We start from the raw sequence: 24,380 nt of genomic DNA, 5'->3' as shown, positions 1-24,380 counted from the left end.
GAGACTTTCTAATTAAAATCTACTTGAATTTTTTAAAAATGCTACACAGAGTGGTCATCTTTTCCACGAAGCACATCAAGTCGTTGACTTATGATAAAGTCCACCATGGTGCACCCAAACCTGCTTTTATTTGTTGTATTAAAACTTTCCTAAATACAGCTATGAAAATACAGCAAATGAATGTTGGGCTAGATCCTGTTTCTATTGCTTAATTTTTTAGATTAATTTTTTTTTTAATTTTCTTCCCTTTCTTCATTGAAAACATTTTCTAAAAGAGTAGGTTGGATTTTTGCTGTGATAAAAGATTTTATTTAATTTTTCATACTCAGCTTTACCATAGGTGCCAACAGATTTATCTACATCTGTACAGTTATTGTATTTGCTCCACACTTTGTGCAAAAAAAACAAACAAAAAAAACAAACAAACAAACAAAAAAAACAGATACAGGTTCATGAAATCAATGCAAATCTTATATTGGCAGATGTTAAAATCCATAAGGTAAAGTGACTTTGGTACATGATGAGGTTTCTTTTTTTTTTTTCCTATAATGTAAAATATATATTAAATAAAATGTATAGCAAATATCTTAATGTGGTACAAGTGTTGTTGGATGTGTCAATCATTACATTGGTATGTGGTGGTTTCCTGATGGTTAGAAAACCAAATCCACAAAGCAGGCACTGGAAATATTAAATGCTTATTGGCCCAGGACGTTTAAACTTGGAGAGGCTTTAGAACACAGTTATAAGTTATAAGAAAAAGAACAGATAGAAAGAAACGCTTCATTTGACGGGAAACAACAGCCCTATTGGAGAGGCCAAACCAAGATCGTCTCAGGTAGCCACTTAGCCAGTTAGCCATTTAGCTAACTGCCTCTGTAGCCTTTTCCACAGTCCAGGCACAGAGTGGAAGTTGTTCTTCATATTAGTGTATGTGTGTGTGTGTGTGTGTGTGTGTGTGTGTGTGTGTGTGTGTGTGTGTGTGTGTGTGTGTGTGTGTGTGTGTGTGGAGACATTCTAAAAAGGCCCGTTGCTTAGCAGGCGCAGGCACCGTTGCTTTCTGAAGAGTCTTTAAAGCCCTGGGGGTTCAAGTGATTGGCTGTGAGGTTGTTCTCTTCCTCTATGGTCTTGTTCATCTTGTCACAGATGACGTCGACTAGACACTCAAACACCTGCTTGACGTTGATGTTGTCCTTGGCGCTGGCCTCAAAGAAACGGAAGCCTGGGAGCAAGCAGCAGAAATGCCTTAAAAACAAACTACCCATACTAAGTTTTTTCACATTCCATGTGCTCCGTGTTTTATGTTGTTGTTCATATCTGGAGGTTTTTTTCCCCTCATGTGATGAAAGAAAACCACCTCCCAGGGCTACAAAGTAGTGGCATATCTCTTGCAAATAAAAAATGAAGACGTGTGACATGCATGACAATATCTTTGTAGAACCACCTCTTCCTACACTAGCCGAGTTTCCATTGCAAATGTGCGCAAAACTGTCAATATTCTGATGACATTGGGAAGAAACACAACAGATACAATTAAAATCACACAGGAATTAGTTTGTTCACGCAATAAGTCATTATAAACAAACCACATCCTGTCTTCTTCTTTGTCTTTTCCTTCTTGTTGTTGATCACGTGACCCATATGAAATGAAAGAAGTGTTTCCATTGCAGTTTTTGTGAAAAATGTAAAATGTTTTCAAAGTTACCATGTTTCCATTAAGCAAATGTATTTTTGTAAATCCAATTTGTGCAATGATATGGTCAACAGAAGCACAGCTAATGACAACTACCAGTCTTTTGGGGTGAGTATGGACCTGTGTTTTCTCAAGGTGCTGTAAAACAATGCTCTACTAATAAATAATAATGTGTTACTGCAGTTATTACCGAGCTCCTCAGCCAGCTGCTGGCCGTCCTCTGTGGCTATGACCCTTTCATCCTCAAGGTCACACTTGTTACCGACCAGGATGACCTGAGTGTTGTCCCATGAGTAGGTCTTGATCTGTGTCGCCCTGAAAGACAAGATCCCACTAGTAAACAGCCACCGGAGTTATTCAGATGCAAATAAGAAAAGAGGAAGAACATTTAGCAGAAGAACATTTCAGCAAATGTGGGAAATATTAAAGAAACTCGAGGAACAGATAAATCCAAAATAAAGGACTGAGAGCTTACATTTACAACAGGTACTAGTCGTTCACAGGATGAACGCTTTTGAGAAAGTAAAACAAAAAGACTTGTTTTCTCACCAGTCCTGCACCGCACCGAAGGAATCCTGGTTAGAGACGTCATACATGAGCAGGAAGCCCATGGCTCCTCTGTAGTACGCTGTGGTGATGGTACGGTAGCGCTCCTGTCCTGCTGTGTCCTGTGGGGACATGAACACAGAAACACCATCAGAAACAATCAATCTTCAAAGTCAGGCTGTGTTTATTCTGGTCTGAGATGAGTACAGTACCCAAAAAATGTACTCCAGTAAGAGTAGTAGTACTTCAACATGTTTTTACTCAAGTAAAAGTAAAAAGGAGCCAAACAAGAAATGACTCAAGTAAGAGTAATAAAGTATTTTGCAAAAAGGGTGACTCAAGTATTGAGTAAGTAATCAAATTATCATTTAATATTTAAAAGTTACAAAACCAGAAGGACCAAAATATAAAGTTGAGTGGAAATTTAGGTATTTTAAAGATGAAAATGACAATAATTCATAAGTAACAAAAAAAAATTTGGTAAAAGAAACATTTTTCCCCAAATCAGTTTCTTTCAAAATAAAACTTATGAAACTAACAAAAACTGCAGGTATGTGTCTGTCTGGCGAATTTTTGACTAAAACAATCTTGTTCTTCACTCAGTGAAGTTACTCAGAGTGGGTAGTAATCGTAGCGATTCTTCATAATAAAGTTACTCAATTAAAAGTAAAAACTACAGCGTAGTCAAAATGCTCCTAAAAGTAATTTTTTCCCCCCAAAGATTACTTAAGTAAATGTAACTAGTTACTGCTCAACTCTGTTATTGGTCAACAAATCAGAAGAACCAATGCTTTCATGTGTGATGAAGTATGTATAATGTTAGACCACAAGGGGGCGGTGTGGTCAACGTTATAGTTGCCTTCATCTGCTACAGGCCGCTGGTGCATTTCAACGTTAGCCTTATAACGATTTAAAACTTGAAATGACTATATCCGAGAAACGTCTTTGCAAAACACAATTTTTTTTGCAAGTATTGTGGAAGCATACAACTATATTTTTACTATTTTGTTCTTGGAAATGGAAAAAAAACCCCTGTCTAATCTTTTACACAACCCTTCATCTTCATGCACCCTTCTTCACAGAAGCCTTTAATTATTCTATAAAAACTGAACAGCTAAAGCTTCTCAGTCAACAGAGTGCTAACAGTGACAACACCTTCATGTCGAGTCAAGTTTATCTGTAGAGTATGCTTCAACACGAAGGCAGCTTAAAGTGCTTAACATGATAAAAACAAAACATAGTTAAAACAAAAAACAAACAACCCATTTTTACTTTGTGTCATGTTTCAACCACAAACTTTCAATGTGTCACAAATAACACTTGAGTTTTGACTAGAGCAGATTTACAGACAAGTGTTTTATTTTTTTCTAATCTCAGATGTAAAATGTATTTTTGAACAGTTTTGGCTTAATTACTTCTCTGATTATGTTGTTCTTTCAACAAATTGACTTTTTTATCTTGTATACTCCAATTAATGATTAATCAATTACTAATTTGATTGACAATTATTTCAACAATCAATTAATCACAATTAGTTGCAATTAATCATGATTATTCCGATTAATCGGGATTAATCCAATTAGTCACGATTATTCTAATTAATCACGATTAATCTGATCATCACGATTAATGATGATTAATCTGATTAATCGTTTCAGCCCAGTAACATTCCAGACTCCTCGGTTTGCATCAGGGCTCTGGTGTTTGTCTGTTCACTTTGAAACGGAGCAGGTTGTGGAGGTAACCAGAAGCTAATAAGGGTTATGAATGTTCCATTACAGGGTGGCGGCCTCACATCTCATCTCTCTACATAATGCATAGGACAGAGCAGCACATTGTATGGAAACTGTTGAATTCTCCCTTTATCCCCCCAGAATCTGGTTTTAGTGAAACAAGAGTCACTTTAGCTCTCTCGCTATCTCAGCCATGCAGAAAGAATCAAATATTAGCCAGCAAGATGTGATGGCTAACCAAACAGAGCGTATTGAGGGTTGCTACAAAACAAACCACAACAGCAGACAGGACCCGAGTGTGTGAAGCAGTTTAAATCAGGCTCCTGCACAGCCAGGCAGTCGGACGTCACTGGGACCCTGATCCTCAAACATGCGTCACCTGTGTTTATTTTGGCTGCCGACAAAGAAGCAGCAAAGCACATCCACTGGGGTAACACACACTCACCATATGTCTGGGTGTGCTTATGCAAAGTGTATATGAAAGGTGTGTTTGTGTGTTTACTGTCAGATCAGTGACACGTTTGACGAAATGATGGGATGTAAGTGAGTACACTTCGCCTGTTCTGAGGGATATAATGAAATCTTTGTAAAATGAGGGCTGAAATAATTAACGGTGAGGACATTTTTACAGAGCTGATGATTAACTGCGAATGAGGACCCAAACTTAAGACATCCCTGCTGCTTCCACACCCCTTATACACACTGCTATACTGGCACTGCAATGTATCTCCATTGTGTCCCAGTCAGATGCTGATAGGCTACTTCCTCTGCTTCCTGGGTTTAGGAAATACCAGGTTTCTTTGTCATTTAGCAGCACAGTTAGTGACTCCACAAAGACCAGGCAGCCACGCACAGTTTTCTGGTCACTTTGGTAAAAAAAAGCTCATGGCATTCCAAAGGTGTTCAAACATCTAGAACTTTTTTTAGCATCTTGTCATGTTAAACACACAAAAGACAATGATTGTTGTTGGAACAGCTTTCCAGACCGCTCAGGTCTTCTGGTTGTAGTCCACAAGTTCAAGTTCTTTAACTACTTCAGCAGACGCTCTTTTCTAGATAGTACACCAATATTACACACAGAGTATGAGAGCCAAATGTTTGGCCAGGTAGGCGACTGGATGTGTGTTTTGGTGTGTGCTGCTGATTAATGTTGCACACTGTTTGTGTACCGTACAGTGGCTCACAGATTGTTAGTTCAAATGAATCATCTGTTTGACTTGCCAATAGGATTGGCTGGTTCCTGTAAGGAGCAGACATTACCTGAGACTAGTACTGGAGAGGAAAGATGGAAAATTAGTTCAGACAAAAAAAGGAAATCTGAACACAATAGGTTCAGAGAAAAAAATATTTTGTTACTGATTCTTTGCTATACATAGTATTTTTTGTTAAAAGGATACTGAAATAATCCCAGAGAAAGGGACTGTGTCGGCTGCTGCAGTTATCTGTCTGTCCTGTGAGTATTCTGCTCTGGTATCCATGAAAAGTAGGAACAAACCCCATAAATTGCTACCAATTTCCTTCATTGCTAGTTTTATCAACTCAAATTTAAGACATTTTAAGACTTTTAGGAATTAAATTCCAGATTTCCAAAGAAACATACAAAATACAATAAAGCAAAATTGCACTTACCCATGATAAACACAAAAATCTAGCCAGCTAGTTGGCAAAGGTTTTCTAATAGTCACAGTATGCAATGAAGATGTTTGTGTGTGACTCACTTTTTTCTGACAGAAAATTGCGCCCAAAGGAAAAAAAAATAGAATATACTAAATTAAATAGGTCTTAGATTAAAATGTAAGACCTGCGATTAACGTACTTAAGGACAACTTACTTTTAAAATTAATTAAAAATATTTTAAGGCCTTAATTTTAGAAACATAAATTTAAGACGGTAGAATGGACTGAACTTATATAGTGCTTTATCCGATCATTTTTGACCACTAAACGTGCCACAATTCACCCATTTGCACTCACACATTTATACACCAATACGCAGCTCGGTAGGCAATTTAGGGTTGAATGCCTTGCCCAGGGGCACATCGACATGTGGCAGGAGGAAGCTGGAATTGAACCTACAACCTTCCGATCACAAGACGACTACTCTAGCCATAGAGCCACAGTGGCCAAAGTACCAAAGAACCATCTCAAATCTCCAAAACACAACACACTGTAATGCAAATGCTATTTTATACGAACCTCGGAACTGTCACTACATCTGCGTTAGGTGGTGAAAAAAAAAAAAGTATAAAAAATTTTAATTTAACACTTTTAAGTAGATTTTTACAATCCCTTTGCTTCTTTCAGCTTTTTCACAGGAAGATGATTTGGTGGCATACTGTCTCCTGCCTCCATTGTTAGTGTAAATGACTGACAGGTTCTGTATAAATAACCACCCAATGCAAACGTGACAATGTCGTAAAGGTTTATAAACTAGTGTTTGCATAAACTGCTGTGACGTTTTGAGACTGCAGAGGTCCCTTTAGGTCTGGGCCCCGCTCAAACTGTACAATCAGACCCTGGGACAAACCCATCTGGATTTATATCTGGATTTATGCAGAGTCTGAATTTCCCACCACAAATATGGAAACATGAGCTGGTATGATGATAAAATATCTGAATCCTAATCAAAAAATTGAAAGTGTCATTGTCTTCACTCTTTGTAAAGTCGTGTTTAAACATGACCTCAAGGTTCTGAACTATTGATTTAAAATAAACCAATAAAAACTTGACAAGTCCTTTTTTTTAAACTCCTTTTAACCTGGGCTTAACCTGAGCTTTGTCACATCAAGTGCAACTCTGGAAACCTGAAATAGAGCCACACCTCCTTAATCAGCACAACCATCTCCTCAAGCATCAACCAGGAACTCTCAGCAGATGCCAGGTAAGAGTAGGAAGAAAGAATGTGAAAACTTGAGGAAGTCATTCTTCTGCATTTGCACAACTGACGAGAAAAACTTGCTCACAGGCCAAATCCACATAAACAAACACGGGCACCCAAAGGTTTCCACTTCAAGTAATTCTTATTACAGACATTCAAATTGCTGCTAAGTGTGCTAGTTGTTCAACCTGCAGTTGGTGTGGTATAACATCTCAATCCCAGCTCCAGCCACTCACCCAAATCTGCAACTTGATCCGCTTGTTGTTGCGGAAGACGGTTTTGACCTTGAAGTCGATGCCCACGGTGCTGACGAAGGCGGGGGTGAAGGAATCGTCGGCGTAGCGGAACAGGAAGGAGGTCTTACCGACGCTGCTGTTGCCGATGATCAGCAGCTTGAACATGTAGTCGAAGTTTTGGTCGGCCGCGTCTTTCTGCGAGGGAGGCTGATGGAGCCGCGAGTCGGTAGATGCCATCTGCAGAGCAGGGAGTACAAATTCACCCCAAAAAAAGGATTAATAAAAATACGAATGGTAATATGAAATGCTTACTGAAATCGGAGTTTATTGCAAACATTGTTATAAATAACAGATGTAGTACAGACTGAGGAACATAAGTTTATCCAAGTCCAAGTCTGAAGACATTAACACAGCAATCCTTTGACGAGTTCCAGGACCATCAGGAAACCATAAACTAAGTCTGTGCTTAAAAGTTTTGTTGCCAATGTCAAGTGGAAATGTTAAATACATTCCATGGTTTAGTACAAATAAGAAATGGTCAAGGACGACGTGGCGAATAATTGAGAGAGGATCCCAAATTCCTCACTAAAATTTATCAGAAGTTCTTTTATTAGAAGAACCAAAAGTCTTTTTTTAAATAACAAATTCAGATTGAGGTAAGTTTTTGTAAGGAAATGCCAACAGTTATTTAGCACTGAATTAATCTTGAGAGAAATCTTTATTGTAACGTAATTCCTTAATATATTTAATTGTTCATGAGACTTGAGTCCAAAATCTTGAGTCAGAGTCAAGTCTTTGTTTTGGTGTGTTATTGTCCGTTTGGAAGACCTTTTGGGAACTGATTCTTAATCCAGACAGAATTCATCATATATTTCTACCTAGATTAATCAGTCTCCTCGGGATTTCACCATTTGTTGTGATTTTCTTTCTGTCAAAATCACTGATTTTGTGGTTCTACTTTGGAAATATTTGAAAAAAAATGTTGTAATATTTTTCCTGATTAAACATCTTCCAAAATATATACATAGAAGAAAAAAAGAATCAATTGACCTGAATTGCTTGTGTATTATCAAACGTCATAGGGTTTGATGTTGATCTGAAGGTTGAATTCATAAGTTGCAAAAACAAAACAAACAAAACAATAAAAAAACGGAGAGACTGGTGAATTCATGAAAACTAAAACAATAAAGAAATGTTCTGGACGCCAATATTCAAATTCGAATCATCAATATATTAGATTATTTTAGCAGCAGTAAGAATAATTGTTCATTTTTCTGTTTTCAACCAGAGCAATTAAATATTTTTATATATTTTTACCTAACTTTTTTGTTATATTCTTAGGTCATCATTCCATGAGAATCTCATACTATCTAAAGCATGATACAAACATGTTACACTCAGTAATACAGTTTTATCATTTTTTAACAGTTTCTAAATCACAAACGTTGTCAGTAATATTTAGGTTGTTGCATTCTACAACTTGCCAACAGATGTCACTAAAGCCACCATGGAGACCTTTAAACCTGTGGTGTCCAAACCTTTTATCATGGGGCCACAAATGTCATGCTGAAAGTTACATCAGGACCACATTTTTTTCTTTTTCTTTTTAACTATAACTGCAACAACCATTTTACATTTTGATTTTTACCTGCTAAATAAACTCAATATTTTAATGTCAGCAACAAGAACAGGATGTGACTCACTCTGGCTTTACTTTACCAAGTGTATTAAATGGGCATGTCCAAGTTTGCATTTCAGTAAAAGCCACTGGATGTTTTTGGTTCCAATTACCAATAATTAAAGTTAAAAACAAAAATCTGGATGAATACTTATGTTGCATCTTGCAACATCTTTTTTTCATTTTTTTTTTTTAAATACTGTATCGTTCTTTGAGAAATTCACCTTAAAATTGTTTTTAAATGTAGATCTGCATCTAGGCCTGTCAAGATAACAAATTTTGGTGGGCAATAAATTATCCCAGAAATTATTGAGATAAGTGATAATATTGTTGTTTTGAGACCATTATCAAGTAATAAAATAATGTAATGCTAATGGCACGGTAACACATTCTTGAGATCAATGCAGTTTAAATTCTAATGAACATTTAGCATTTGAACTGGAAGACATTTTTAATATTCACAGTAAATGAACAAAAACAACAATAAAAAATGAATTATGAAGCCTCTGTAAACAAAATTGCCCTTCAAAAAAAACAGCTATCTGAGACCAATGAGCCGGTCTGAAGACTTTTGTCACAGTTTTTGGTAGGAAGAGAGAAAAGAGAAAAACAATAAATCATGCAAATGGAAATTATCAAGCTTGTTTACTTAATCATGCGATTAATTACTTTATTGCAACATCAACTGAACTGGCAAACCAAACTAAGGCTGTTTTTGAACTGTGATAAAGGGCCACATGTAATCACATTGTCCCAGAGTAGTTTTATGTTTTCACAAGGAGGGGATTATATACAGTCTATTACTATACAGTAAGATGTTATTTATAGATGGAAAAAACATACAAATTCAATAGTGGATCAGATACGAGACAGATGAAAATGTGTAAAATAAGACATCTAAAAGTTTGAGAGCTCTAAATAAACAAAGCCCTGCCACCTGCTTTACTTAAAGTGTTAATCTCTGCCATCTCTCCTGCGGGCCGATGTGAGATTACCTGCCATCAGGCCCTTTCATTGTTAGCTGCCTAAACAGTGGGAGGAGGGGAGCAGCTGCTCGGCTTTTGGGTATTAAGTGGAGAGCAACAAGTTGGCTGTCTCTTCGCTTTCAAGCGCACGGCTGATCAATCGCCGCAGCCCTGCCTCTGTCTACCGAGACCGCATCTCCGTGGAGACCAGAGCATGACTCGGCTGCGTGGAAGACCCATTAGCAGTGAGAGCAGTCAGTTTGTTTGACTTTTAAGTGGCTAAATGGAGGTTTTCAACATGAGGCGGAGATATAGAGATACGATCTGGTGGCATTATGACGTTAAAAAGAGATAAAAAAAAAAACACGACTGCACATTTCAGAAAGCATGTCATTCAACGCATCAATGCAAGTAGATGCAAAGTAATTGCAAGTTATGAGGTCAGTGTCCTTCCCTTCCACACAAGCAGAATGAGTCAATTTAAGCTCATGTAACTTCCTATTGAAGTGTAAATATAAACAATCTTTTCAATTATTTAGCTTAAAAATATCTTGCATATCTGAAAGTAACAAAACAGAAAGCCAAAGATCATTTTGTTTTCAATTTAAATGTAGGTAGGATTCACTTTCTAGAGCTGTATTCACCCCAGCCTTGTAAACTGCACTTACAAAAATAAATGATCCAATTGCAAAAAAAACAAACAAAAAAAAAAAAACATAACATTTCTGATAAGTTTTGGTGCAAGCATGAGGTGGTTTTTCAGTTTTTATCAAAATTAGTCTATCTCGCAAAACTGCAACGGAAACATTTTTGGTGACCAAATGGATGTTACTACTGGCAGGAAAGACGAAGCAGACGACAGGAAGTGGTATGAGGATGATGGCGCGGCCTGTTTATTAATGACATTGTGGGAGCAAACTGGGTCACGAGATTTTAACTGTATTTCTCATTTAATAGAAACACGGCGACTGCAAAATTGTGTTGTTTGGACATTAGTGGAATATCAACATTTGCAGCTACGGTCTTTCAAACATCTTCTGCTTCTTGTTTGTTACACCCACAGACTTGTGCTGTCTTGTGTGCTGGTTGATGGCGAAACTCTGTTGCCTGTAGTAAAAATAACACTCTTTCACAACTTTTGCTCATTATTTAAAAGGAAGCCAGGCCCATGTCTTCTATGAACACAGTCATTTTTCCCCTGAAAAAGGTTTTCTAGGTATTGTGCTTCTAAAAAAAATAAGCTGTTACAACTCAAGCAATAATGAATGTAACAGGCATGCAATTATGATCACTAATATCTAACATCACTAATTCTAAATTAGATAAAATGTATTTATTTCAATTAATACACACTGAAATAAATTAAACTGAAGATAAAAGTAAACTTTTTAAAATTATTGAGATTATTTCATCTTCATTCATAGTATGTTCTATGTGTTAAAAAATGTAATATATTTCTTTGCAATGAAGACATTAGTAACACTTTTGAAATCTATTCTGATAAGGTGGCATATGGACCTTCCTGACAACCGTCCACTAGCAACAACTGTCCCAGCTCAAAACACTTCCTGAGAAGTTTGACTTAGCATTTATTTAAAAGGTTTTTATGCCACCTTTTCTTAAAAAAAACAAACAAAACATCTAAATTCTTTATTAGCATTTCAGTGACATTTTAGGCTAAAAACCAATTCACATGATCTATTTCTTTTTTTAAATATGGTGGAACAACGCTGCCTGTAACAGGTTTGGCTTTAGCGCTGTAGCTAAGTTAGCTAAAACAAGTTACACTAAAATTTTGTTAAAGCAGAAATGTTTAACAACCTCAAGTTTTATGAGAGCTTTTGACTTTAACTGTGTTGACTTCATATAATGAGCTATATAAACACTGTGTGGGCTGGACATGGCACACAACTTATGAGAATAACTGATGCTAATAGTAATAACTTCACAAATATTAGTTTTCATAGTGCTGCAAGTTGACAGCACTTGTGCTGTCACTGAACTAGTTAAATGTTGATACAAACTTCAATTCTTATGGCACCTCATAACTTTTACTCAGTTTATATAATAATTAATAAAAAATCTTTACATGTAAATATCAGGCTTACATTTCTCTGCTTGAAAGGACAAATGGCTCACTGTTTACTTTGGTTCCATTAAAATTCAATTAAATCAATAAAACTGTCAATGTTTTACTTTTAAAAACTAATAAAGATTAAAATCTGAATAATTTTAACAGCTAAAAATCAAATTCAACTTTCGGATGATTTGATAAATTGGCACTAAATTAATTCCTTACTTTTGGGAGATTGTTCAGTTCCTTTACTGTCTGCCCTAAGGGGGAAATTTGTTTTGCAGCCAGGCTTTCGAACATACAGAACAACATAAAGATACATAGGCAATGTTAAAAACAGACAAAGCACAAGCACCAATTCATAAATATATAAAACGGAATTATACATTAGAAATTTGGCACCAATTGTCAATTGACCATTGGCACCCACTGGTGCCAACTTAGTCACTGCATTTAATGACTTTACAGACAAAAATAAATAAATACATTTTTAAAAAGTCAGCATTGGCCAAATTTGGAACAGGCAAGTCAGGCTTTTTAAAGCTCAGTGATTGGTCAAGAAAAGTGCAGTGGGTGCAGTCCTTGCTGAAATGACTTTGTTTTCTTTGTGACCTGAGGCTTTTCCCTGTTAGGTGCTAATGTAAATCTGAGGTTAGAAACTGACTCTGGGATCTTCAGTCACATTATCGCTATGTCAGGGACCCAGAGGGGCGATATGTATGTACTTACTGCTATATGTGAATAACTTAAAGTGATCTATTTTTATACTACAATCAGCTAACAGGAACCCTAGGAAAACCTCAGTCACACTTTCCTTTTGCATGCAATGGACATCTCTAGAGAAAGACATAGACCTGACAGAACACCTGGTTAAACAGATCCCACTGCGGTACAAGTGATGGCTTTGATAAGGAGTCCCACATCAGCACCGACTGGCTGTCATATCGTAACAGCGATCTCCATGCAGAGAAGCCAACTTTATGACTCATTACTGTGTTTCAGTAAAACAAACACAGGCCGGTGCTGTGTGTGGAGGCTGATGACGGTGCAGCCAGGTCCCTCAGCTGGCAGCACTGTTTGCACACCCAACCAACAGGAAATGGACACTATTGATTTTCGGCCAGTTGCCACATCTGTTCCTTAATTAGGAGGAGAGTTCAAACAAGAAGAGAAGGTGATTTTTAATATATATATTTTTTTAAAAAAATTGACAAGGGGAACAGACTCCAAGGCGCTTCCACCTTTTGTAAATATACAATAAATGACAAAAGAGGAAAAAATATATATATATTAAGTGTTCTTGCAAGTAAACGGTAAGAGTCATGCTACATAGTAAGGCGTCCGAAAGAAAAGGAAGAGTGAAGCAAGCAACCACCACCCGATACAAGAAGCTTACCTCTTCACCCAGCAAAGAACTGCCCTACTTGGTTCCCTTTTCGGCTGTTTGTTTCTGCTCTCTCCTGCCTGGCCCGTAAGGTGTCGGTGTAGTTAGCTGGCCAGCAAAGTGCTCCTAGAAACCACCTTCCTGCTCCAGTGATAGAAGCAACAGCAGCCGACGTGCTTCCTTTCACAGAACACTACTTTTGTTTGTTTGTTTTTATCGTTCCTGTTTTGTTGACCCGGAGCAGCTGACAAGTTCCCGGTGTGTTTACAGAGCTGCCGCCCGCCGTCTCTGGATGATAGTCCCGACTGAGAGGTGTTGCTAGGAGGGATGAGTCTACGAGCTGCAGCGCGAGGCGAAGAGGCTCGGAGCAGAGGAGGGCTGGGCGCGTGAAAGTGTGCGCGCTGGCAGCACGCACGCGCACACCTTCGACAACAATCAAGCTACGCTTCTAGTATCTCCGTCCTCGAGCGATAGTGAAAACTCAATGTATTTTATTTGTACTTTAAAAGCATTTAATACAGCTTTTAATGTTGAAGTGGAAGAGCATAGATACTTGGCTTTCATAGTTTTGAAGAATTAAAATGTTAAAAGTCAAGCGTAATCAGCCTCCTTTGCTCTGGCTTTCATCAAGCAGCCAAGAAGACAACGGTCACTCTTAAACCGCACAAATATGGCAAGAAGAAAGTCAGAAGAAGCCCTACTTAAAGTTTACCTTAAGCCACATAGAGCAGATGGTTTGTGACCAGAATTGGACATTGTCATTAGTTTAAAAAAAAAAAAGCTTTGGTCAGATGGTTTACACTTGGACATATTCAGGTGTTCCAATTGGACAATGTTCCTAAACACACATCAAATGACCCCCATGAGGTTCAAATGACCTCATGGGGCTCATTTCAACCCCATGAGTTTTTTTAACGCTTTTTTTTTTTCACAAGTTTTTGTGTGTGTTGTTTTAGGAACTGACTATCTGACGGGACAACGTCCTGCTTTCCCGTTATCCAACCGTGATACTGTCAGGGCTGCTCCTGAGCGTCGTACTAACGGCGTGGGAGGGTTAAAACAGAGCATTTTTGATTTTTCACGGTGGAGAAAAATCCATTTTAAACAATGAGGTGCACCCAGTAATCTGTTATAACTGTGATTGAATGCCTGTTGGTTTTACCGTTTCCTCCTCAGACAAATTAGGCTACAACTTTTATTTCCTCGTATCTCTCAAATTGTGTTGTCTCCTACCAGTCTAGTCCTTCAAACTTCCTTCTCTTGCCACATTCCCTCATGTTTTCATTTTCACATAAACCTTTTAAAAACAGATTCATGAACTGTCCTACATACACATTTAGGAAGTTTTATCGAATGGTTTCCTTTGTATTTAACCTGCACTGAAGATGCAAACATTTCATGTGAAATCTCTCCTCCGTTCCATCTCAGGTGAGAGGAGTGGATAAACTTGTTCTCTGGCCAAACAAAGTTTACTTCCTGATGGCACTGCTACTGACAGATTAGAGAACGTTTCCCAGAAGGCACAGGATGTGAGGTCGAACCGCTTCCCACAACCTAACCTACCTGTGTAACATGTTACTCAGGTATATGGCGTTGACGAAAACACAATGGATCTATTTTTAGGGAGATTTTATATTTACTAGAATGAAATTTGCAACTCCAAACTGGAATTAATTGACATTTGTGCAAGCTCATCCATTTCCTAGAAGTCCAAGCTTTCAATATTAAGAGGGACTCCATTACAAGCCATTAGTGTCGATAGTGAGAAGGGAACAGTGTTTCCCTGCGGCAAGCCAGTAAAATACTCTCATAACCCGATGTGCATCACAAGTAATTTCATTAAAAGACACCAAAAGTGAATCCAGCTTGCCTGCTTGAGTCTGAATTTATACAACAATGTAAAAAATAAAGCAAAAAAAAAAAACAAAAACAAAAAAAAAACAATACAAGGACAGCATTGTTAACAGATTCTGCAAGTACAGAGGGAAATAATCCATAAATCTTCTATTTATTCCATTATTCACAGTGTTAATTTCAAGCTGAAAAACTTCTTACATAACATACAACACTACAATTGAAATGCAGCTTCAATGTAGATACAGATTGAGAAATTATGGGTAAATATCTCCATCTGCTGGATAAACAGAGCAACTGCAAAAAGATGTTCTAATTTGTTCCACAGTGTTTTAAACAGATTGTTCAGCAGACAAGGTGTATGTAGTTAAAGCAAAAATATCAATGGATCCTTTACAAGAAAAATAATGGATGAATCATTTCCTCAGTAAAAGTCAGAAGTAGACAACAGCTGCATGTTTGTTCCATAATCTGCTTAAATCGACATAACGGCGTCAGCGCATCTCTGTCTGTCTGTGCCGTGATTGAAAAAATACATCCTGGATCACTTATGAAATAATATATATATATATATATATATATATATATATATATATATATATATATATGTATAAAAAAAAGAAAACACTCCCAAAACATGATGCTACTACCACCATGTTTCTCTGTGGGGATGATGTGTTCAGGGTGATGTTGCAGTTTAAAAATACTTATATTCCTGAAATTAAACTTCAACAAGTTTTTGTAAACCCACTTCAAAACATTTGTCTTTTTTTTTATTTTATACAAGGTGATTTGTGGGCTTATAAGAAGTTTTGATGTTGACTTTACTATAAAAATTAACTTACTCCAGTCTTGGAGAATGATATAGTGTTTTGGACTGTGCTTATTATAAATAACTTCTTCTAATTGGAGAAGATTTTGTTTAGAAATTCAGAAGTTAGAAGTTCAACCCCAACTAAATCACTTGAGTTTATACATTAGTGGAACTTTTCTGTTTTAAGAATAGTTTTCCCCCCTTTTTGTTTAATATTTACAACGGTGGGTTCGTTTTATTAAATGTACTGTATTTTATTCTTAAACATCCGAGCGTCTCGCTTGTTTGTTTTTGCATCGTTTTTTACTATATAATTAGTTGACGTTTGCATTGTGTCCCCAGTAGATTTGAAATACCATTTCCCTTTTTAGTACTTTTTTATGTTCGTTTGTCGCACTAAAATCCCAATAAAACTTTTGTTTTTTAATAAAATGTGGGAAACTGAATACTGCATGAATGCCTGCGGACCTGACGCCTATATAATGCTGGTGTTTAAATGGTGGACAGCTTGAGAGCGGTGTAGACCAGGTTAGTTGTGATGCAGAGGAAGCCGATGAGGTTGCAGAGGCTGGACAGGCCGTGGTACCGCCCAAACGTCTTCCTGTAGGCCCGGTACTTTGGGTCCTGCTCCTTCAGCTTGGCGTAGTCCTCCCTCTGGCTGCCCAGCCCCACCTGGTTCCCCAGGCCGTGCTCCTCCTCCACCGCCCTCATCTGGAACATGACCTCGGTGGCCGCTGGGCCGAACCACTGGGCGTTCAGGCCTGCCGTTATCAGCGCCACGAAGAACATCAGCATCTGGGCGACGAGAGGAAGAGAAAACGATGCCAAACCAACAGTATTTTTTTTTTTACCGTCAAAGAGGGAGTTATTGATGCTCACCTGCACGCCTTCGTGCCAGTCCAGCAGCTCTCTGGGGTGGTACACGGCGTACACGGCCAGGCTGGTGAAGTTGCTTCCCAGCAGGCAGTAGAAGTAGATGGGAAACAGCTTGCTCTGGACCAAACCAAAGGTGTGCAACGACACCTGCTTCACCAGAGCGAAACCTGCGGACATGGGGAAACCGAACAGCGTTACCGCCAGAAACGCTTGTGGCACGCCTCGCTTCCTCTGCCGGGTTGGGCCACGCTTACCTCCGATGAAGGAGACCCACACCTGCATGCCCCAGGTGAAGGCGAGCAGCAGCAGGTGCAACACTTTGATCGCGTCGGTTGGCTCCCCCTCTGTTGCCATGGCATCACTATGCAAACAAGACAGATAGTGAAAAATGTGGTTCTCACAACCTGAGGAAAGATGCACATTTAAGCAACTTCATCAGGTCTATAACCCGTTCATTCCTCCAGCCACTAGGGGTGCTGTTCTAAAAGCGTTGGCTGTGCGTGGCCAACCTTTTACATCCCAAAGGTCGATGAAAACTTGACATGGATTCACCAGATTCAGTGGTGAGTTGATTGACATTCACGTTGTTTGGATCCTCTTGTCGACAATTGCTAGTTTTATCGTTAACATTTGTTTTTAGGTCCCACTTTGTTAATCTTACCAATTCGCAAAACAGAACTCCATAGTGAAGTTTGGTTATTTTTGATAACTTTTTGTACAAAACTATTAAACTTCCTAAAATACTGATCATTTGTCTTACGAGTCCTTAACAATTCAGGTAAACTGCCATTGACTCATTTATTTATTTGTATGGTGTTTATGACATATTTTGAAATGCTTGTACTCGTTTCAATCATTGGTACAATTTTGTCTTTATGTAATTATCCATTTATACCTTTATTTCTTCAACAGTTTTACAATTTATGTCACGTTTATTGGTTTGCCTTTTCATTAAGCCTTGATTTACATAAAACAATTTTCATGTGTTAGAACAGTCCAGTCAGAGTCCATAAAACTGGGAGTATGTGGTGAACCTTCAAAGTTCATATTCAAATACTCTCTATCCAACCTGACTGAGGTTCTTCCTGATATGCCAAACTGGTAGAGACGCCCCAAAAGAAGTGTAGATGTAGCTGAAGCAACTATTTTGATACAAGCCATTCAGTTAGGGCTGCTGAGAAAATACAAACACTTTTTACATTCTAATTTCTAAGTCAGAAGAAAATTCAACAATTAATTTATTTCCCTCCTGCCAAGGGATGGTTTAAACTTCCTCATTCCATCCATGAAGCTTCCTTGTCAACTCCTCTGGGAATTGGGGTCTTAGTTCAAGTATAATTTCAGCTTTTAAAATTATAAATCAGCTGCTCCCACTTGTAAAAACAAGACCTTATAATCTGTTGCAAAAGACATTTTTATTTTCCTTTTCCCAAACAGAATCTTTAATGTTCAGAAAAAAAACCGGGAGATGTTTGAGCAAAACTAATGGTCTCAAAGATAGAAATTACTTGGGCGTCACTGACGCCTCAACTTCGCTCATGCAGCAGACCAGATAAGCACCTCAGGGTGAGATAAGAAGGAGGCAGAACAGTAATTTCACTCCACTCTTTATTCGTGGTAAAATGATATGCAAGCATAGCAAAGACAATATATTGAGGAGGAGAAGAGGAAGAAGGTGTAGAAACAATCTAAACTGCAAAGAACAACAACAAAAACCTGAAGTAAGTGTGCAAGTAAGGCTACCGAGCTGTTAGCCACTCAGCTAGCACAGTTACACATGTATAAGCATCGCAGCTGCACTAGCTTTATCCACGACTTACTTTACATAATTACAGCGGGAATAAGTTCAGCATGACCAAAGAAACGATGCCTACCTTAGTCCAGAGCGCTTTTAGGAAGGACAACCACCGTCTATCAACAAGAGTAAGAACCAAAGTTCAAAGGGACAGCCACTTCCTCTGTCAAATTTCTGGAATCAATAGCCCCGCCTCTTTCATGGAAACAGACCAATCGCATTCTTGGCTAAGCGACCGTTTGTCGTGACACTGTTTTTAATTGGTTCATTTTTGACATATATTGTCACAGCCTCTACACTGGTATTTTATTTACTGTAGCACGTGTGTAAACCGCTGACTAGCATAGCACCCGCTTCTGTTTAAATGACAACTTCACACAATATTTTCTTTGTGATATATTTTTATTTTTATTTTTGCCGAATATAAAAACATCGTTCTTTCAGAGTCTACAATGCAATTTAAAGCTTAGGTAGCTTATACTAAAAAGCATCCTTCACCTATTATTAAATAGAGAAACGCTTCATAAAAAACGTAGACATTTCTTTTATTATTTCATGTATTTCTACACAGAAATATCCATATCAAGTATATGTCCTGTTTTTTTTTTCAAAACGTCTCTTTTCTTTCAAAAAAGATATATAAAAAAGTCTTTCCTTTTTCTGTGCAAAACGCTATTCTATTCTATTCTATTCTATTCTATTCTATTCTATTCTATTCTATATTCCGGTAGGAGGCGGGTGTTAGAGAAGGAGCGCCACTATTGGACAGTTTGGAACCAACCAGAGCCCGTGTAATGCCTCCCCTGACCAATGGACGACGTCCTAACAGATATTGAATACGCAACGGGTTGGTAAACGAACTCCTGAGCATCCTCTGCTGCTGTCATCATTTTGGTAAGATAACGGTAGCGATATTAGTCAAATGGTGAAAAGGTAAAGCATGGAGATAAAGGTTCGGCGCGTTTAAAGCCTGGCTTTTGTCCGCTTGATAAGCGCTACAAGCAAACGTCTGTTACCTGTTAGCATGAACATGCTAACAGCTGCTAGCTACATCTTTGCAGCATCTCTGTGCCGTTGTATCTTTCTCAGTCGTTCCTCACTTTGGTAAATACATGAAGAGTTTGCAAACATTTAAAAAGCCGTATTAACTTTATGTTGGTGTAAAGAAACGTGTAGTAGACTTAGTAGAAAATATATCCAGTAATTCTGAAAAAAACAAAAAAAAAAACAAACAAACAAAGGTTTTAGGAATGTATTTGCAAAAGTATTGATGGTGTTTGAATTTATTTACATTTAGTCGGGGAAAAAAAAACATTTTATAGGGATAATCTGATTCAGTGTGAAGACTCTCGGGATTTTTAAATAAAATCTTTAAAGTATGGTGTGCCTGCCTTTATATTTACAGTAATTTAATTTCTCTAAGTAAAATGCTATGGATGAGAACACTAACATGGTGGTGTTTGTCTCTCCTGCAGGGATACGATGGGACGCAGGAAGTCCAAGAGAAAGCCACCACCCAAAAAGAAGATGACGGGCAACCTGGATACCCAGTTCACGTGTCCGTTCTGCAACCACGAGAAGTCCTGCGACGTCAAGATGTGAGGATCCCGATAGAACTGACGTTGCTTTTGAAATGACACCGATTGCAAAAAATATGTTCACAATATTTTGTTTTTCAGGGAGAGAACTCGGAACACGGGAATTATATCGTGCAGCGTGTGCTTGGAGGAGTTTCAGACTCCTATAACATGTATCCTTTTTTTAATAATGAAAGGTGGTGCAAAAAGATATGTTTTGTAACATAACTTACAAAATAAAACGTGGCAATCACAGGTAGGACTGTCGTGATAAACAATAAATCAATTAATCGCACGATAAATTAAACCTATCGACCTCATTTTAATTATCGGCTTTATCGTCTCTTCCTGCCTTTTTTCTTTCTCTTAATGACACTGAATGAAAAAAGGCTCCGCTCCGGTGCTCTCCACTGACCCTCCCTTCCTCATTTCCTTAGTGTAATGTCCAGTGCACATGACACGAGTTGTCGGCCCATTTCCTAAACCTGAGAGACACATTAGCCGACAGAAATCCCACGTATAACAGTTCAATCGGTTCGATCGTGCCGTGTGGTGTTCAGCCACATAGACACATAATCATGGACTCATAAATCATTAATCAGTGTTTTACTAGAATCTACCTGTGATGCATGTGGCTAGAGTCAGCGTAAAGTCTTGACTGAATGAAAATCATTATAACCTATTTATGTCACGTTAACGAAGAGCAGCTGAAAAGTTACCAGGTTTATCAACTGCGGTAGCAATTTGGCTCCAACTCCTCTCTGTCATTTCTATGTTCTTAGCATGAAATGTTAAATAAACATTAATGTTTCCACATATCATCTCCAATGTTTGCTGCCGTGTCAGCTGTTTGGGATTCCCCTCCGTAATTTCCCCTCAGAAACAGCAGAGGAGAATCCGCTTTTTCTGATTGGCTACCTGTCACATTCAACAGGCAGCGCGGCCACAACGATCTAAATCACACTGCAGGATGATCGGTTACGAAATCACCAGAGACAATCTTAGATCGGCCAACGATCTTAGATTGTCCTAAGGGGAAAATAGGGGCAAAAAAAAATCGTGTAGTGTGATCTACTGCATTGGGTAGTCGGATGTGCCCATCTTCTCTATTTAAATCTAGTGATCACTGAAGGGTAATATAGTATACAGACTTCATAATCTGCACTCTTTTGGTTGAATGTAATATTTATTTCCACTTTGGCTTTATGTTTAGTTTTTATTCAAGTATGTTTTTTGTTAATGGAGACTGAGAATCCATTAACACTGGAACTGATTCAGTTTATCAGTTCCAGTGTTATGTGTTCTTTTGAAAATAAAGTGTATCCATCTATGGCAGGAAATCGCATGCATTATTAGTCATTTCCATTAAATCAGTGTCAAAAGGTCTTGGAACAATATTATCGTTTATCGCAATAATTTTTTAGACAATTGTCCAGCAAAATTTGTAATCGTGACAGGCCTAATCACAGGTGTACTGTGCAGAAAATAAAGTACAGCGCAGTTCTTCTAGAAGACTAGAGTTCATAAAATATTGGAGGAGCTACCTACTTAAAGCATATGTTAGCTTTTCAAATAGTTTTTCCTTATTTCAGACAAAAGCTCTATTGCAAATATATCAATGTCACAAGGACAGTTTGGGGCACAGTAATTGTTTTCTCACAGATTCCAACTTTTATGAACTTGCATTTTACATGTCTTTGATTACAAAGACATGTAAATAATTAGCCAGTTGGACAGTCTTACAGCAGTGGACGCTCACACTGGACGCAAATGTCACAGAGTGACCAGTTAACTTTACAGTGAGGTTTGTGGGCTGTAGTAATAATCCATTCCTGGGGAAAACATGGAGACTCCATGCAGACAGTTTCCAGACAGTGATTCCAACCCAGAGCCTTCTCACTGCAGCACAACAGCACCACCAACTGTTCAGATGCCTTATTTTATTATCTTTCATAGTAAATTGATATTGCTTTAATAGTATTGAAATTCAAAAACACTTTGATCTTAAAGTGTGCAGAGTGAAAAGAAATGGTGAAAGTACAGTGCCTTGTGGTGCTCCTGTGCTGCTAAGCACCTGTAAAACACCAACCATGTCAGGTTTTAAGGAAAATGTTCCAGAAAACAAGTTATGAGAAAAATCAGCACAAACAGGATCTTCTTCCTCAGCGACTCCTCTACAGATCTTTCTGAACCCGTGGACGTTTACAGCGACTGGATCGACGCCTGCGAAGCGGCCAATCAGTAGTCATGTCCACACAACTCACACCTCCATCGGAGACTCACTCTGGGTTCACCTCATGTAGCCAAACGTTTAGTTTTTTTTTTCCCTTTTTCTCTGAAGCGTGTCAAATTCTTTTTAGTTCCACTTGCTGACTGAGTCACATTCCTCTGGTCGGAGCGACTTCCCAGTCACATGTAAATATAAACATGTTTCACGTTTGTACGTAGCCTCCATTTGTTTTGGGTAAATGTTTTATGTTTCCTGTTAATGGACCAAACTGTCTTTGAGATTTTCCATTTAAAATATCCCCCCATTAAATAATCAGCCATTTACTTTATTTTGATGTTCCAAAGTTTAATAATTGTGTTTTACTGTTTATTTTTGTTTCTGTAGAACCTGTATCAGTGATGCACTGAAAAAAAAAAAATACTTTCCAACTTTTTTATCCCGGTGGTTTCACAATCGTCTGTTTTCGCGCCACTGTGATGCATTCCACACCTTCAGGTGCTGACAATGATTAAAACAATGAAATCACAGTTGGCTTTTTCAAGTGTTTTTATTGCACAAAAGTTTTTTGTTTTTCTTTTAGGGAAAGGCGCACAGTGATCCTGGCCTCGATCCTGGAACAGAAATTTACAGTGAAACTGTTTATTTACAACAAAACCCACATCAGTGCTGTTGTGGCGACCGCATGAAAACATTCAGTTTAATGCAATCCAAAAAAAATAATAAAAAAACAACTAAATTGGAATTCAGTAAATGCAAAACAATTTTAAAAGTGGTGGATTGATAAGTCATGCAAGCGACACTAGATGGCGTACTTCCATTAGTCATACAGCCAATTAATTGAACCAATTGGATAATGCATCACAATGAGTGGCATCTGCAACCCTACAATAAAGTGATCATAAATATTTCTATAGGCCCAGTTTTCCATTAGTTGCCGTTGCTGATGCTCAGCCCTCGTCTGTAAGCCAATCAGATTTGAGAATGGTGGCACGTTGTTCCCACTACCTGCTCTTCATGCTTGGCCCCATGTGTTGCAGTTTGATGTGGGGGTGGGGGGTTTACTCAGATTTACTTAATTTTGGTAATCAGCACATGCGTTTGGGTTTTATTTACATCTGCAAAGGTCTAAGAATCAGCCTCTTTCCCCATTTCTCTGCAGCGAGAGCGCAGACGGAAATCTGGCCACTACGTCACATTAGTCACCCTACTGTTGCCAACTTAGTCACTACATTTAGAGGGGGAAAAAAAATAAATTGTCAGGCTCCTTAATGGTCGATGATCGGCCAAAATATTGCAATCGTTGCGCCCTTAGTTATAAACTTTTGAGAGGAGTCTCAGTTATTTGCAGGTTTTACTAAATTGCTAATGGTTGCGGTTCTTTAACTGTTTACCTGAGGCACCACTGTAGTGATACTAAATTTGTAATTTCTGAATTGTAGCTTGTGACATTCCACCACCATTTTCTGCACAAAACCTCAAGTGCAAGTGAAGCAACAACACCAACGCCTAAATTAACTACAGAAGGAAACTGCTGACAAAACAAAGGGTGACTTAAGTGGACTTGCGTGCAATACAAGAAACTACTGATAAATATGTTCTCCACACCTCTAACTACACATCATTACACAGACGTGTGTTCCTCTGTGAAAGCGGTGAACAGTTGTGACCGAAAAGCATTCCGAACGCTTCCTCAGAACCCCGAATGCCGCCAACGAGCCACACAGGTCAGCGCCGTTTGATGGCCGACGTTGCTGGATCGGCATCTGTCGTTTTACAGATCAATCTGTGGCTCCGATGTTTCCTTCCCAAACTTTCCTTCCAGCCTGCTGAGCCTTTAATGTGGCTGGGTCAAAGTTCAATAGCACCAACTTCCTGATTCTACTCTCAGTGTTCAAACATGTTTGGAAAGGCAACAATGAGAAGTTAAGGGTAGGAGGAGTTAAAATCTGAATTAAAAAAAAAAGCAGTAAAAAGAAAAAAAAAAAAACTATAAATAGCAAAGATCAATATATCTCTACTTTTTGCAGCGTGGGTATTTTCTACAAATA

General features: G+C 38.2%; 3 protein-coding genes and 1 long non-coding RNA gene across 5 annotated transcripts; 2 read left to right on the top strand and 2 right to left on the bottom strand.

Moving 5' to 3' along the window:
* Positions 1-281: 281 nt before the first annotated feature.
* rab3db (RAB3D, member RAS oncogene family, b) lies at positions 282-13,597 on the bottom strand. Of its 2 annotated transcripts, XM_016663237.1 has the most exons (6): positions 13,199-13,597; positions 7,086-7,322; positions 2,243-2,361; positions 1,884-2,008; positions 991-1,222; positions 282-932 (listed from the first exon to the last, which is right to left on the bottom strand). In XM_016663237.1, the coding sequence occupies exons 2-5, from the start codon at positions 7,320-7,322 to the stop codon at positions 1,035-1,037; spliced, it is 669 nt and encodes a 222-aa protein (XP_016518723.1). In that variant the 5' UTR covers positions 13,199-13,597; the 3' UTR covers positions 282-932; positions 991-1,034. The 2 variants fall into 2 exon arrangements, with proteins under 2 accessions (XP_016518723.1, XP_007576597.1); XM_007576535.2 differs by having other exon boundaries at positions 282-1,222; positions 13,199-13,596.
* Positions 13,598-15,806: 2,209 nt separating this feature from the next.
* Positions 15,807-18,712, bottom strand: tmem205 (transmembrane protein 205). The gene is made up of 4 exons (XM_007576534.2): positions 18,605-18,712; positions 16,985-17,091; positions 16,734-16,897; positions 15,807-16,649 (listed from the first exon to the last, which is right to left on the bottom strand). The coding sequence occupies exons 2-4, from the start codon at positions 17,082-17,084 to the stop codon at positions 16,347-16,349; spliced, it is 567 nt and encodes a 188-aa protein (XP_007576596.1). The 5' UTR covers positions 17,085-17,091; positions 18,605-18,712; the 3' UTR covers positions 15,807-16,346.
* A 599-nt stretch (positions 18,713-19,311) lies between these two features.
* LOC103155013 (transcription elongation factor 1 homolog) lies at positions 19,312-24,295 on the top strand. The gene is made up of 4 exons (XM_007576533.2): positions 19,312-19,419; positions 20,001-20,123; positions 20,205-20,275; positions 22,283-24,295. Exons 2-4 carry the CDS (start codon positions 20,008-20,010, stop codon positions 22,345-22,347), a joined length of 252 nt encoding a protein of 83 aa, XP_007576595.1. The 5' UTR covers positions 19,312-19,419; positions 20,001-20,007; the 3' UTR covers positions 22,348-24,295.
* LOC107833574 (uncharacterized) lies at positions 20,276-21,695 on the top strand. The gene is made up of 2 exons (XR_001659338.1): positions 20,276-20,358; positions 21,572-21,695. It is a non-coding gene; the product is annotated as an uncharacterized LOC107833574 (long non-coding RNA).
* Positions 24,296-24,380: the final 85 nt, after the last annotated feature.

This window comes from Poecilia formosa, unplaced genomic scaffold (genome assembly GCF_000485575.1).
Source record: "Poecilia formosa unplaced genomic scaffold, Poecilia_formosa-5.1.2 Scaffold409, whole genome shotgun sequence".
Lineage (NCBI taxonomy): Eukaryota > Metazoa > Chordata > Actinopteri > Cyprinodontiformes > Poeciliidae > Poecilia > Poecilia formosa.
Note: the sequence above shows the minus strand (reverse complement) of the source record. Positions and strands in the feature narration are given on the sequence as shown.

Bases quoted from the DNA above. Each gene is read 5' to 3' on its own strand.
- rab3db (XM_016663237.1), bottom strand. From the start codon at position 7,322: ATGGCATCTACCGACTCGCGGCTCCATCAGCCTCCCTCGCAGAAAGAC. The intron at 2,009-2,242 runs GTGAGAAAACAA...CTTGTCTTTCAG, and splicing joins TTCGGTGCGGTGCAGGACTG to GGCGACACAGATCAAGACCT. The intron at 1,223-1,883 runs GTAATAACTGCA...GCTTGCTCCCAG, and splicing joins GCAGCTGGCTGAGGAGCTCG to GCTTCCGTTTCTTTGAGGCC.
- tmem205 (XM_007576534.2), bottom strand. From the start codon at position 17,084: ATGGCAACAGAGGGGGAGCCAACCGACGCGATCAAAGTGTTGCACCTG. The intron at 16,898-16,984 runs GTAAGCGTGGCC...CCATGTCCGCAG, and splicing joins GTGGGTCTCCTTCATCGGAG to GTTTCGCTCTGGTGAAGCAG. The intron at 16,650-16,733 runs GTGAGCATCAAT...CTCGTCGCCCAG, and splicing joins ACTGGCACGAAGGCGTGCAG to ATGCTGATGTTCTTCGTGGC.
- LOC103155013 (XM_007576533.2), top strand. From the start codon at position 20,008: ATGGGACGCAGGAAGTCCAAGAGAAAGCCACCACCCAAAAAGAAGATG. The intron at 20,124-20,204 runs GTGAGGATCCCG...TTTGTTTTTCAG, and splicing joins AAGTCCTGCGACGTCAAGAT to GGAGAGAACTCGGAACACGG. The intron at 20,276-22,282 runs GTATCCTTTTTT...ACTCCTCTACAG, and splicing joins GTTTCAGACTCCTATAACAT to ATCTTTCTGAACCCGTGGAC.